Source organism: Spodoptera frugiperda, chromosome 20, assembly GCF_023101765.2.
Source record: "Spodoptera frugiperda isolate SF20-4 chromosome 20, AGI-APGP_CSIRO_Sfru_2.0, whole genome shotgun sequence".
In the NCBI taxonomy this organism is placed as follows: domain Eukaryota; kingdom Metazoa; phylum Arthropoda; class Insecta; order Lepidoptera; family Noctuidae; genus Spodoptera; species Spodoptera frugiperda.
In genome coordinates, this window is record NC_064231.1 from 5,438,242 (window position 1) to 5,453,087 (window position 14,846).

At 36.1% G+C, this 14,846-nt stretch overlaps 3 protein-coding genes across 3 annotated transcripts in view; 1 reads left to right on the forward strand and 2 right to left on the reverse strand.

Annotated features, from left to right (window-relative positions):
• Positions 1-14,846, reverse strand: part of LOC118261778 (protein vestigial) — a 337,798-nt gene that overhangs the window by 56,801 nt on the left and 266,151 nt on the right. The gene's annotated exons all lie outside the window — the stretch shown is intronic.
• Positions 8,112-9,172, reverse strand: LOC126911957 (uncharacterized). Its single transcript, XM_050701511.1, has one exon. It carries the CDS (start codon positions 9,090-9,092, stop codon positions 8,112-8,114), a length of 981 nt encoding a protein of 326 aa, XP_050557468.1. The 5' UTR covers positions 9,093-9,172.
• LOC118261816 (lachesin) overlaps positions 13,158-14,846 on the forward strand; it is a 70,710-nt gene continuing 69,021 nt past the window's right edge. The window contains exon 1 of the mRNA XM_035572783.2: positions 13,158-13,379. The gene's annotated coding sequence lies outside the window, so the exon portion shown is untranslated. The remainder of the gene's footprint in view (positions 13,380-14,846) is intronic.

Genomic DNA, 14,846 nt, shown 5'->3' on the forward strand with positions numbered 1-14,846 from the left:
ACTGTTTGTTTGTCGTGTAAGTAGTTTAGTTATCTGCACAATTGCCTGATACAATATTGTGTTAGTGAATTACTTAGTTATTGGATCGTGTAATATAGATAAAACTTGATACACGTATATATATGCAAATGTATGGAGATGTTTTGATCGGTGCTGTATGGAAACAAAGTGTCTTCTAGACAAATACGTTTCAAGGCTCAACTGTGTATGTTTGATCCAGACAGACAAGTATTGGCACATTGTTTACAAATTCATAAAATACTCGTATTTTTACGTACCATTGTGAAACATTCCAAATAGCACCACATTTTGCAAATGTTTAATGTAACCTGTTTTAATTTTAAATATGTTATGGTTATTTAATGTATTCCTTAAATGAAGATGGTTATGATTTTTAAAGTTTATTTCTAAAAATTCATGCATATTTTTTTAGTCTTCAGTTATCACTTATTATCAAGATTAAAATTTAAATAACCTACCTCCCCCTCCTACCCCCACTTATTATAATCGGCCTGGTATTTGTCTAGAAAACTATTATAATTTACATAGGTTCTAAAACTATAATTATAGTCACAAAAAACCTTGCAACGCTCAACAAAAAAGAAACACTTTAAAAACACATTTCTTAACCCCCCATCATAAATTGTACGTGTAACTTAAACTCGAATAGATAAGTAAGGGCCTTTCACGTAAACGGTTCGGTTCCACAGGCACACTATTGATGCGTGGGACCTTTGGCCGCCTTATCGGAATAGTGACGCGCTAACGACGAGCCCGACACGTCACCGGCCCTACGATATGTTACATCATTAGCTTGCTACTACTATCGAGTGTGTTTGTGTGTCTGTTTGTTGGTGCAATTTTTTGTTATGTAAAATCAATAGGATATTAAATTATTTAAAAATAACGGTTTACTCACGTAAATTAATGGAGAAAAGCTCTACTAGCTAATCAGTAGGCTGCGCAACGTCGTGAGCAGGGTGCGCAGACGCGGCGCTGCGCACCCTGCTCAGGATGAAGAGTCTTTCTGTGACTCGAAACTAGTAAAACTTTTCTCCATTAATTTACGTGAGTAAACCTTGATTTTTAGTTAATTTAATATGTCTCACGATAGTTATTATAAAATCCATAAGATATTAAATTATTTAAAAATAACGGGTTACTCACGTAAATAATCGAGAAAAGCTCGACTAGTTTCAAGTCACAGCGGGATTCTTATTCATGAATCGTGTTTGCGAATAAACCGTTATTTTCAATTAATTTGGTATATCTCGTGATGGTTATAAAATAAGATATTGTTTTCTCTTTAGTATAGTCTATCTTCATACTAATTATAAACTAAAATATTGCCTACTAGCTGTGTATTGTATAGTGCTGGATTTTACTATGATAGCCGTAAATTATGCCCAAGTATAAGGATTGTTAATACTCAAATGATTTACAACTGTTTTATTACTTTCCCACACAACACTTTGACTTTGTTAAAGCACCTTGTTATTAATTAATTGGTGAACAAATTCATTAATAGTTCTTTAGTAATGAGTTTAAGTTATTTTCATTAACAAAAGAAAAAGATTCAAAACTGTAGCATAAAAGAGTACGCATTTTCTTTTCATTACATCTAGGTCGTGCATTTTTAAACTTTGTATTAGTTTACGAGAAAGAAGAATGTAATTGGTTCAAATGCCTGTACTCGTATGAATCCTTAAAACTCCCAAAACTAAGTTCAGTTTTGAAGCAACACAACTAAACTATAACCTAATCTCAACAACCATTGAAAAGCGGAACTAAAACAAACATCGTTCGCATCTATATAGTTTTTATTTTTAAACTCCTTAAGCTAAATCCAGGTTCTGAGCAAAAAGGCGAACTCACGCAGTTTCAAGTTCTATTCCCAACTTGCAACAGCATTGAAGAAGCGTTGTGAGAGTGTAAAAGTTGTTGGTAACGCTGCAAACTTTCTTACTATCTGGTTCGATAACAGCTGAGACAATAAGCTTTGAAATCTAAAATATTCTTTGTCTTACACAATGGTGGTCGTGTTGTTCTGCGAGTTCAGGATAAAGCAAATGCTGTTTGGAAACTATTGGATTCTTATAGCAAGGGAGGGATACGATTGTGGGTAATGCACAGGATAAAATACACATACTTAACGAGCACCGATCCCACAGAGCAATAAACAAAATATGGTCATTTACATCGTATGTCGTTTGATATATTTTATAAAACCGACGGGGGTGGCCAGCTCGCGGTCTTCCTGAGTCGTGATTGATGTGCCCGTGCGCTTCCAGCTTGTGGGCTACACGCTGGAAGAGCGTGGGCCATGTACTTTCTTCTTGCTGTCATCGAGGTGGGCGGTGGCGGATCGCCCCCCAGCCCAAGTGAAACATCGTCGCATCGCGCGCTTGCAGCTCGCAGTCCGCGCTCTGTAAGCACGCTGGCAGCTAGCGGTAGTCACAATCCGAAACCACGCCGTGCCAGAGTCTTGCTTATTAAGTATGTTTTGACCTTAACATCTATTAATGGTGCATCATGATTGTATATCAATAATGATAACGAGAAGCAACAGTTGATTTTGGACTTCTAATAAAAACTGACTAAACAAACGAACCTCCGTAAATGAAAGAAAAACGTAACCAATGTTACGTGATTTTTAAATAGAAAATTAAGAACTATGTCTATTTTTCTTAATAAGATTATACTAATAATTTCATTTTAAGATGTATTACCAATATTTTCTTGAAATGGCAGTAGTGTATTTCTATAAGTGAACTAAAAGATTGTCCGGTGCGGTCTGTAGCAAGAACATGTATAAACCAATCCCAGTGAGCTGCCCCAACTAGAGCTGGATGACAAACTTAACTTCAAACATAAGTAAGTCAAACTACTCGAATCGGAAAACTTGACAAATTCACCCTCAACTTGCGACTTACCCACTTCGAGAAAATGTTACATTTAACTCAATGAATTAACTTCTCTACTACTTACTGGACAAAACCATTATTTATTAATGGATGCACACTCTCACTGCACTAACTTTCACAGCGTATTGATGTAACTATGCAGATACCTTTATGTCTTAGATTATTACTTTTTGCCTGCCTCGGTGGCCTAGTGGTTGCAAGTGCGACTGCCGGGCAAGGGGTCTCGGGTTCGATTCCCGGGTCGGGCGAAGTATTACTGGGCTTTTTTCGGGTTTTCGAAAGTTTCTCAGTAGTAGCACGGAGTCTGGAAATGTGCCCGGTATATGGCAATAGGCTCACCACCTATTACATGGGACTTACAACATAAATTGTGAAAAGTGGGTGTACACAGTGACACTACGTGTCATAATGTGCACCTCTGCCTACCCCTTCGGGGATTAAAGGCGTGATGATATGATGATGATGATGATGATGATGATTGCTTTTTGATAATATTTCGGCCTGTAATTTAGTCTAGATATTTTACTAGTACATAGTATCTGGCCACAGTTTTTGTAAAACCTACTTAACATTAGAAGTTAAGCAAAGAATTTTAGTAACTAAATAGTTTATTTTATATATTTTGAATGTATAAATCGCGCCTGAATTTGTAACCCAAAATATTAATGCGAGTAATACCACGAGGCGAACTAGTCTAACTTTAGCATACGTTAATGTGTTTGTGTAGACGCTTATCGGTGTTTACCTGGAGGTCAGTGAATACAAGCGTGTGGCACACCGAGCTATGTTGTGTACCGTGACATTGCTCGCTCACTGAACCAGCTAATTCTATTTTAATATAGTAATGTATCTTTGAATAAATTAAGCACAATAGCTTGTTTTAAAACAATAATTTGTATTGTCTACTCGCAGTAATCCCCAATATATTTAAAGTAAAACATTTGGCCTCCACGACACTGCTTCAGAACCAGTATAATAGCAAATGACAATTTATTGAGATATACATTGAGGGATTGCGGGTTTATAAACGACGGGCCAACCATAAACTATTGATTCAACATTTAAACCCTGACCAAAATTTATTTGAGGTTACTCTTCGCAGTTTGTTGGTTTACCAGTGACACCTTTAGTTTTAAATTGATTTACGATTAGCCATTATTGTAGAATGTGTGTTAACTGTGAAAAATAGAGAGAAGTAACAATCCGTGAGATCTATTTAAATGATAAAAAGGACGTGTAGTGTATTTGTCGCAAAAGCAAAAGTAACGTAGTCGACTTGCTACGCCGTAGCAGCCGCGTAGCAAATGTTCTACGCAAAATAATATTACAAAAATTATGAAAAGGCTAAATTAAACAAGCTTGTTTCCAGCGTCGACATTTAGAATGGAGGAAATAATGATAACATTGTAAACTTCAATACGTGGAATTAAAACGACGCGATGTATGGTAAAGTACGGTAAAACATACTCCAAGTTATTTCTGGGAAATGTCAAAATGAGTAATTCTTAGAAAATGTTCCTATGGCTTTATCATAAATATTAAAATCTTTTATTAAATACAAGGTCTGAAATATTATAATTCTTGTAATATTGAAAAGGTAATTAAAGTTTTTGAAGTCTGTCGGTAGTAATTTACATCAATTTTGTTTATTATTTTTTAGACGTTTAAGTATTTTTTGTTCGGAAAATTAATTGAGTCTGTTTTATTCTTGTTTTAAAAAAATGGCAAGACATTTATAAAATGTCAATTGTTGCGCTTAATTACAATAAACTGTTGTTAAAAATAGAATATTTTATTTTATTTTATTTTATTTTATTTTCTTCGGAAAACTTACAGCTAGGATACAAATAGTTGAAAAATATTGAAAGAAGGCCAATTACAAGTTTCCACAGGTAGAATTATAGTAGAACAAGAAACAGTAGACAGATAAGAAAAAAAGAAAAAAGTAAAGGCGCTCAGAGCAAGTACACTGTAGCATTGAATAACATTTCAATGGTTTTCAAAAAATCTCGTACACATAATTTTTTTCAGTTTGGAGACACTGGTGAAAAATAGGTCCAGATCATCAACGCTTTCACACAATGCGTTGAAAGTTCTGCTAGCCCTTATCATGTAAGAGTTTTTACGATAAATACACCGCACTGAGGGAACATTTAGAGGTCGATGATTCCTCAGAGTATGAGATGGGACTCGCAGCCCAATCTTGCTCACTAGCTCAGAACAGTCAGCTGTACCATCAAATAACTTAAACAAAAGTGACATGTCAGCAATTTTTCTCCGCTCATTTAGAGGAAGAATGTGAAACTTCCTACAGCGACTATGATAGTTAGGTAGGTAGGTTTTAGATCTAAACTGAATGTACCTCAAAAACTTCTTTTGAATACTTTCGATGCGATTAATGTAGCAGTTGTAGATAGGGTTCCACACCGGTGAACAGTATTCGAGATGACTACGCACAAAAGCACAATACAGTATCTTGAGCGTTTTAATGTTTTTAAAATCGGCTGAGATTCTCATGATGAAACCTAGTGCTTTAGAAGCCTTTTTAATTATGTCGTCAATGTGTATGTCGAATAGTAGTTTAGAATCAAAAGTTACGCCCAAGTCTTTTATCTTACTAACTCTGGTTATTGACGTGTTATTTAGTTTGTAATCGTAAATAATAGGTTGAGGTTTGCGAGTAAACGTACATACGTAACATTTAGAGACATTTAGATCTAACCGGTTGGTAATACAATAAGTTTGAAATATGTTCAAATCATGCTGGAGACATTCAGCATCTTCCTCGGTTCTAATCTCACTCAGAATCTTCATGTCATCCGCAAATAATAGAACTGAAGAGTAGGAGAAACATGAAGAGACATCATTGATGAAGATATTGAACAACAAAGGTCCAAGCAATGATCCTTGAGGAATTCCCGAGGGTACAAAAGCTGGCCTAGAGGTGTATCCATTTAGGACTACAGTTTGACACCTGTTGGCTACATAAGACGAAAACCACCTATACAAATTTCCACTGATGCCTACAGCTAAGAGCTTCTTCCGTAGGATGGTATGATCCAAACGGTCAAAACACTTACTGTAATCAGTATAGATCACGTCCACCTGGTTGCGACGAGACATACACTCAGCCAAGTAATCACTGCAATGGACAAGGTTGGTGGTTGTGGACCGACCTCGTAGAAAACCATGTTGACGCTCATTGAAACTTAATTTAAGTGTAGCATATAGTTGCTTGTATATTATTTTTTCTAAGATTTTGGCAAAAGTGCACAGTTTAGAGATGGGTCTATAGTTTTCCACGCAGTCCCTAGGCCCTTTTTTATGGATCGGAGTAATTAATGCTGATTTCCAAATTGCAGGCACCTGACCCTCATCCAAGGATCGCCTAAACAATAGTGAAAGGGGAATAGTCAGAGTTTTAGCACACTTAAGTATAAAAAGCGGTGGTATATTATCTGGTCCCGCAGATTTTGTTAGGTCGACTTTTTTAAGTAATGCAAGTACCTCCAATTCACTAATTTCAACCGAGTGTATGTCCGAAACTAGGTCACCAAGTGGCGTGTCAGATCGCTGTGATCCTTCGCTATAGTGATTATTGTCGCTATTGGTTTCGTCGGAATCAAGAAAATTAGAATAAAAACAGTCGCTAAACATGTTACAGATAACCTCTCCGTCACTCGAAATGCGATTTTTGTATTTTAATTGAGACGGATACAGGTTAGATTGTTTTTTTTGTTTGACATACGACCAAAATGCTTTAGGGAATTTAAATATACTTTCTTCAATTTTGGAAATATAGTTGCTGAACATTTCGTTTTCAACCTCTTTAGCACGCTGTCGCAGCAAGATAAACGACTCATAATCACTACTGTTGCCGTATTTCTTAAATTTAGAGTGGTATTTAGCTTTTTCTTTAATAATTTTAATCAAAGGTTGCCTGTACCAGAGAGGGTACCTACTACACGAAAAGACTGTTTTAGTAGGTACATAAGAATCACGCAAATCGTTCAGAGTGTTGTAAAAAAATATTATGGCATCCTCAAGTGTTCTAGTACACACTTCGCTGGGCCAGTCAATCTCGCTAAGCCGGTTGTTTATCGCTGCGTAATCGGCTGACACATATTGGTATTTAATGCGGGAGCGTGCAGGAAGAGTATGATATTCTACAAAATCAGCGGACACACATATAGCTTTATGATGTGGATCTTCCGGAACCAGGGGGTCGTCACAACTCGCCACCGAGACCTCATCGTTAGACAAAACTAGGTCGAGAATTTTTTTGTTTACATTTAAATGCGAATTAAATTGTGAAAGGTTACATACGGTGAAATTATCGAATAAACTTGTTTGTACATGACCTTGGATATTACTAGGCGTAAAGGATTGACCATCATCAGCTGGTTCCCATGTTATGTTTGGTAAGTTAAAATCACCGAGAACTAAGAATTTGTCAGACGGGTGTTTAAGAACAATATCTGTCAGGTTATTAGAAAAATTGGTTAACTGACCTGCCTGGGAGTGTCCGAGATTTTGATTGCAGATGTACACAACGCACATATGCATTTTATATGATATGGGCGGTCTTTTCCTGTGAAGGGTGATAGTAATCCACAAATCTTCAGCAGCCGAGAACCACTCACTACGTAATTCACTGACAAGTTCGCGACGCACTGCAATAAGCACACCACCACCTAAAGATTGACTCGTTATGGAATAATTTCGATCGCGCCTCCACACCACGTAACGATCGTCAAACAATTCGCTATCCGTAATACCCTCAATAAGCCAAGTCTCAGTTAAGCAGATAATATCGTAGAAATTAGCACACACGTTACGATAAAATACCGAAGCCTTTGTGCGTAGCCCCCGCACATTTTGGTAGAAAACACTAATAGGCGACATCGCAAACAAAAAGATAAAATATTAGTTTCTCAATAGAAATGATTATGTAGGGTACATTCAGTTTAAAATAAATTATTGAATCATCATAAATTAATAAAATGAGCAAGATCAAGCCAACTGCAGCCTTAATTACAAACAAATATGATCTAGTAATAATATAATAGCAATGGTGCAAGCCGAGCGATAAGAAAACAAAAGAATATCGGCAAAGGAATCCGTACAAAAAAATGGCACCAGTGGTTCTCAAACTATTAAACAAATTAAAATGTTGACACCACTGTTTTAATTTAGAATTTTTTTGAGATCCTGTTCCGTTTTTATGTGATGGGTGGGAGAGGTAGCATTTTTCCTTGTCAGGATTTTGCAACCGACAACCCATGTATATAAAAAACCACGTTCCCTAGCAAGTTTTTTAGTTTTGTTTAAGAGCATTTTGTTCTCAAAAGTCAGATGATCGTTAACATAAATAACACTATCCGACTTCAGGCCCAACTTGCTGGCAGTTATGGAAGACTTGAGTTTCTTTGCTGCCGCCACGAAGTTATTCTTCAGGTATCTGTTATGAACCGAGCAAATTATATTTTTATTTTGGTCGTTGTTTCGCGTCGGTACTCTCGCAATAAAGTTGATTTGCTCTTTCGGGATATTGCACCCAATTAAATCTCCAATCTTGCCAACAATTTCGAAGAGATTTTCAGAGTTCGTCATTGGGACACCCTTAATTTCCAGGTTGTTCAATCTAGATCTTTGCTCAGCTTCCCGCTGGATATCTTCAAGTCTGGAACATCGATCGTGCAACGCCGTCATCTGGTCCTTCGACTTCGCAAGGCAGTCCACTTCATTCTGCAACCCCGAAACTTTATTCGCCAGTGCCTCCACTGTCTGATCCAAGAACTCAACACCCGTTTTTAAACTCTCGTACTCAGATCTGGTGGATTTGAGCTCTGCCAATTCTAATTGGATGGCTTTCATGTTCTCCATCAACGTAGGTAAGGTGTCCATTTGCGCTGAAAGGGCCTTTAGCTCTGCCATAATGGATTCCATATCAGCCTGAACGGGCGTGGCGGTGGATGTGCCAGCGGGGCGAGGACTGGATACAGTCGAGGATTTACAGTTGCCACACTTCCAAGTGTTCTTCCGTTCACCCAATTTCCTCCACCCGCCTTCGGTGATACCAGCGCAGGGAAAGTCGAATTGACCCTGACATCCCACGCATTTAGCGCCATCCCTGCTCTCAGCTTGACAACGCTTGCATTTGAACATCTTGTGAGGTTGTCCAGAACTTTGAGAAACGTAGTCTGGCAATTAGTCGTTTATCGAGACGGTGAAGTTTGTGCGTGTGACCGATTTGCTGTCTACCGACGTAATGACATTGTTTGACATCTAAATATATGACAAGTTTCCATATTTCCTATTATATGTATTGATGAAAAGAATGTTTGATTTGCTTTACTTATATGCTATCAGAGGTAATTAATGTTCATATGACATCTTTCTACTACACAGACATACAGTATTCGTGAATTACATTTGCGAACTGCTGCTATTTGTTTTATTTTATAGATACCAGTTACTACGGTTTAAATATTAAGCATGTTTTGTTTATATAGCAGTCAGTATTTCATAAAGTTTCTTCACTATATAATATGTAAAAATAAGATTTTCTTAGCAGCCGAAATATTTCCTGTTCCTGTTTCTACATATAACCATTCATTGACAAAGAAACAAACACACTTTGATATTTGTAATTACATGGATTAAGTATCTATTTATGAAAATTCCACGAACACGAACATACATACAGTTTCTCTCATATATGTATGTGTAGCAACATAATCGTGTATCTCTCGGTGGAACGTCTCAATGGCCACACGCCACGTGTTCACGATGACTGGCTGATTCAGAGAATCCCTTTCAAAGTTTCAATGAATGAAAAAAGGACCCAAAGGCTTTATGGTTCGTATTCACGTTTCTTTTTAAAAATATAAAATAAAATTTCGGTGTTTTATATACCTTGAGTGTACTTGTACAGGTAAGTCTAGTATTTTGTAGTGATCTTTAAGTTGCAAGCAAATGTTGCTAGTTTTTTTTTTTTTTTTTGTTAAAGTTAGGTCATAGTACTTTTACATTACATTATTCTTCGAAACTACCCCTTAGACCTCCTTAGCCTTCTAGGTACTTTCACTATTGATGTCGATATCTATTAACTTACTTTTATTAATCAAAGATAAAATTGAAAGTATACTTTTTGATTCACATTAACATGTTAATAATGTTAGTTACGCTAATTTCCATTTAACTTATGTTAACGTTAATAAAAAAGCTAGTTCTATAAAGTGCTGAATATCAAGTTTACTGAAGCTCAGCAGATTTTAACCTTCGCGTTGATTTGATATAGTCAGTATATAGAAACTTTACTATGGAAAATCTTGTATCAACTCATTTATTTCATCCAACTGACTACTGATCATTTTAGGCCTACTTTCTTTTCGAGGTCTATAATGTAAATATGAGAAATATACAACTATCCGATACAGGAATATTATTGAAACCATCTCGAAATACAAACCACACCAAGATTAATCACACACAAAATTCGATATTGGACTGGAACTCATGAAAACCGCACTCAACCAGTTCGACAATACAGTCGCAAACTAAATACACTAAAATTCGGCAAGCCACTGTTTCATTGAAATTTCAATCATTCGCATATTAAATAACTGGACGGGAATCGAACCGGTATCGTTTGACGTTTCGGACGCGGTAATTTTAGTCGCTACATTAATATAAAATCAATCTAATTTGTCAATGAAAGTCAGAAGCAGACGCCGATTACTACACTGCGGCAGATAAAATGGCGCTCCGCGGTATAAATTGAAATAGATTGTGAGCGAAGGAAGTAGGTAAGTGAATTTAGCACAAAGTAGCTTCTGATTGTTTGCTGGATTCTGGATTAGGGAATTCTCTTCTTGACGTAAAATTACGGTGAGCGACAACCAAATCGATGTGTGGTAGATGATCACAATAAAATTAGACTTTAAATAGGTAAATAACATTATAATTATGTAAGGAATGGTTGACATTTTTCTACAATATTTAAATCATTCGTTGAGGAAAAGGAAATATTTTCGTTCTTAACTACCATCATTTGATTTTTATAAAATAATGAAAAGAGGAGAAATTAGCTTTTCATGTATGTACGTTTATTTGTAAAGTAGGTATTTACCAAACTGTCGTTTAGGAAGATAAAAATACTAACTTCGTTGCAATCATCGAGTGCAAAGTTCAAAACGTAATTTTATATGCAAACCAAAAACAAAACCAACACATGACGGAAATTGGAAACAGTAACCAAAATTCGGGATCATTCAAATTACGTAGATAGGAACCATTCTTGCCCCGAATCCATCACGAAGACAAACCAAGCGGATCCTATAGAACAACAAACAGACAGTCCCGGGGGTACATTTTAGCGGCGCGGCGTCTAAATCAGTAGCAATTAATGTCAAAACGGTAATATCGCTCGATACACTCCGGGCTACTCACAGATTTATTCATCTCCAGGGCCTCACAATACACCTGATTTGATTTATACATCAATCGTCTTAGGCTGTGGTTTATTTAGTAGTTTTTCATAGTTGCTGTGTAGCGGCTCGTCTTTGAGTGATGTGACTTGATTGAGTTACTGTAAAAAGGTAAGATAATGATATGATGACGCTGCAATCGTGGGAGTACTCTGTCTGCGTCGGAGACAGTGACATGGACTATATCAAGGACAAATGATATAGAGTAGCATTTAGAAGAATATATATTTATGACTGTGTTTTACAAATTAAAGATTTTGATTTCGATAAAGTGTAAAATAAAGTGGTATTTCGTTAAATCAGTTTTGCCTAACCACAAACTACATATTATGAAGTCAGTTTTATTATAAAAAAGTGCTCATGAATGCTTGTAATCATTAGATTAATCTAAAAAATCAGAATACTAACTATCTCTATCGCTTCGTCAATGAAAACGCATCGTGTGTATCTGTAAACCATTTTATGCAGAATAGAGTAAATAATTATTTAACGTCTCTCCCTATGTTCTCAAATTGAATTAACTAGTCCGGAGTACGAAAATACCTCACTAAAGTAATCTTCAAACACTAACACAAAATTACCTCCCATTAAAGCCGTGGCTGATAATTTTAGAACTTCTTATATAAAAAATCTATTAAGTTTTGTTGATATTACTTTCATGTTTACCAATTTAGGCTTATTTAAACATTACAGACAGTCTACATTTTCTTAAAACTACTATTCTTTAAACAAAAACCGAAACCTACTTTTCGGTTAATTCTAGTAATTCCTTTCAGAAATTGTTTTCATTAAACTTTGATAAATGATTATACAAAGCCTTATCCTAAACTGGACGTTAATCGTCAAGCGCGTAGTATTACAGGCCTGTAGCCTGTAGCGCCTGTCTTCTAGGAACTAGCCTGAAGGTACAGCCTTCTAACAGACGCCTATTTACATAGCTAGACCATTCCACCGTGTTAATAAATAGTGACTTGTTATATAAAGAGTTTGTTCTTTGCTTACAAAATAAACCTTACATTGCTTTGGGTACACATTCCGATATCAACTTTAAAACTATCGTATTATCAACTAATATATACAGCTGAAGAGTTGGTTCGTTTGTTTGAACGCGCTTATCTCCGGAACTACCGGTTCGATTTGAATAATTCTTTGTGTGTTGGATAGTCCGTTTATTAAGATGATCTTTACTATGATCAACAGATGTCGAGCGGAGCGGGTGAAACCGCACCGGAGTTACTAGTCAGTGATAATAAAGATCATAAAATGCTATTTTAGATATTTTCTAATACATATTATTTTGTTTAAAGTGTAGAGTGCTTTTAATAAGCCAGAAGTACAAATTAAAACTAGTGTTTTTTTTTCTTTTTAAAACAATTTTAATCAGGAAGGTGACAGGGAAGGTATTGTAATTTATTAAACAGTCTACGACACTAGGACGGCTTATTTGACTGTAACCGTCCGCCGCGACGGCAGGTCCGCCAGGCCGCAGCCACTACCGCCGCCGCTGGCACAGGTACCTAACCATTACAACTCGACCCACGTAACCCAGCTTAATGTGGCTCATCAGGCCTGCAGCATCACTGCAAGGGTTGAACGACCGCGCGCATGCGTATAAACCACCTTTTTCGGTCTAAATAGCCAACTGGCCGTCTTAGTGCGCGTTCTAACTGCGATCAAATTTCGATCTTACTATGTAACTGAGTGGATCGTTTTGGTGGTGCGTTCGCAGCGGGAGGAGGCTCCAGTCGCCGGCTCAGTGAGTCGCCGAGCGCCGTCGGCAGCGCGCGTGCCCTCCCGCCGCCCGGATTTTTTCCGCCCGAGAAAAGTTTTTCAAGTTTCCGTCGGACGTTGAAAGTGTCGATTTCGAGTATTGGGATTTAACGTTTGGTTTTAAAGTGCATAAGGATTTGTGTTGGACTGTGTTTCTGGAGAATTTGTCTTTGTTTTAAACAATTATGGGACGGTGAGTTTGGAAGAAAGTTTTTATTTATAAATAGACTAACCGGTTCTTTCTTTTTCAATATAAATAATCAAGCAGAAAACCATAACTTAACACTGGGAGAAATTATATGATAAATTGCAAGATTAAACATTAAAAACTACAATTTAAATATTTTTTATAATAATAATAATTTCATATATTGAAGTGTGAATCAAAGCATTTGACTTTATAATACAATAGCAGCTCGTTTGTGAGGAACCGCGAACTGAATGGATTACTGAACTAAGTTTAAAATCCGTCGCCTGCCGGGACAGTATTTAACAATAGGATAATGAAAGTTTCGTGTCATCAAGCTAAGCCGTTTGAGCTTTCAAACTTTTGAAAACCTTTGAAAAAACCTTAACAATTGACGAAAAGTTCACAAGACACGTTTAATTGATAGAAAGTAATAAAAGTTTAAAATATTATACAATAAGTATATAGACGAAGTAACTATATAAAAACTAATTAAATCAAGTCCTCCTGAGTTTATTTATAAACAAAATAGTACGACATTGTTTTTGTTTCGTCTTGCATTTGTTTCCGACGGGATGAAAACAATGTCGTAATTATTTTGTAAATATTCATTTATGCCAATGTATTTTTTTAAATGAGAAGAAAATTTTCTTATATGCAGGATAAATAAAATCCTAGTCAACATTATAATTTAAATAATCAGTGAAATAATATATATTTTCTTTTTGTAACATAAGCTCATTGTCGTAACAAGCAATTCAATGATTTTCATTTCATAATGTTATGAAACATCGTAACAACAAATTTTTGAAAATTATGCTTACATTACTCCATAAAAATGTTATTGTTATCAAAGCAAAACTTTCGAATAATATTAACCAACACACAAACAGATAAAAAAACGTATTAATTAAGTCTTTGACTGCCAATAGAAAACTGTTGAAAGCAAATCCTCCGCTAACGTCGGTCACCGGTGACCACCACGGCGTTCAATGTGTATAAAAAAAACATATACACAATTAGTAAAACTATGAATTCTCAGAAATATCTTGACCAAGTCTACAAGTAAAAACAAGACACACGCTCAACAGTTAGGCTGTGGTAACTAGACCGAAACCATTAAAGGAATAAAGTTGAAAATAGTTTATATAACAAATAACAACATCAATACTATTGTTACGGAGTCGTGGACTCGTGGCCAACATTCTGTCATTTCACAAAGAAACAAAAAGTGTTTAACATTCCCACACAAAGTTTTCTAATTTCCGTCGGCAAGTATTCAACTGTAGGTTACTATTAAACTTCAAGTATAATACCAAGTCTCGTTTACTACACAATGTACACATACTCATAAACTTGTATTGAATGTGGATTCAGGATTATAGTGTGTAATAACTACATATTAATTGCTCATAAAACGGTTACAGCTCAAACTGTTGTTGGATGAAAAATGTTTTAAAGTACTTGAGTAAA

Bases quoted from the DNA above. Each gene is read 5' to 3' on its own strand.
- LOC126911957 (XM_050701511.1), bottom strand. From the start codon at position 9,092: ATGTTCAAATGCAAGCGTTGTCAAGCTGAGAGCAGGGATGGCGCTAAA.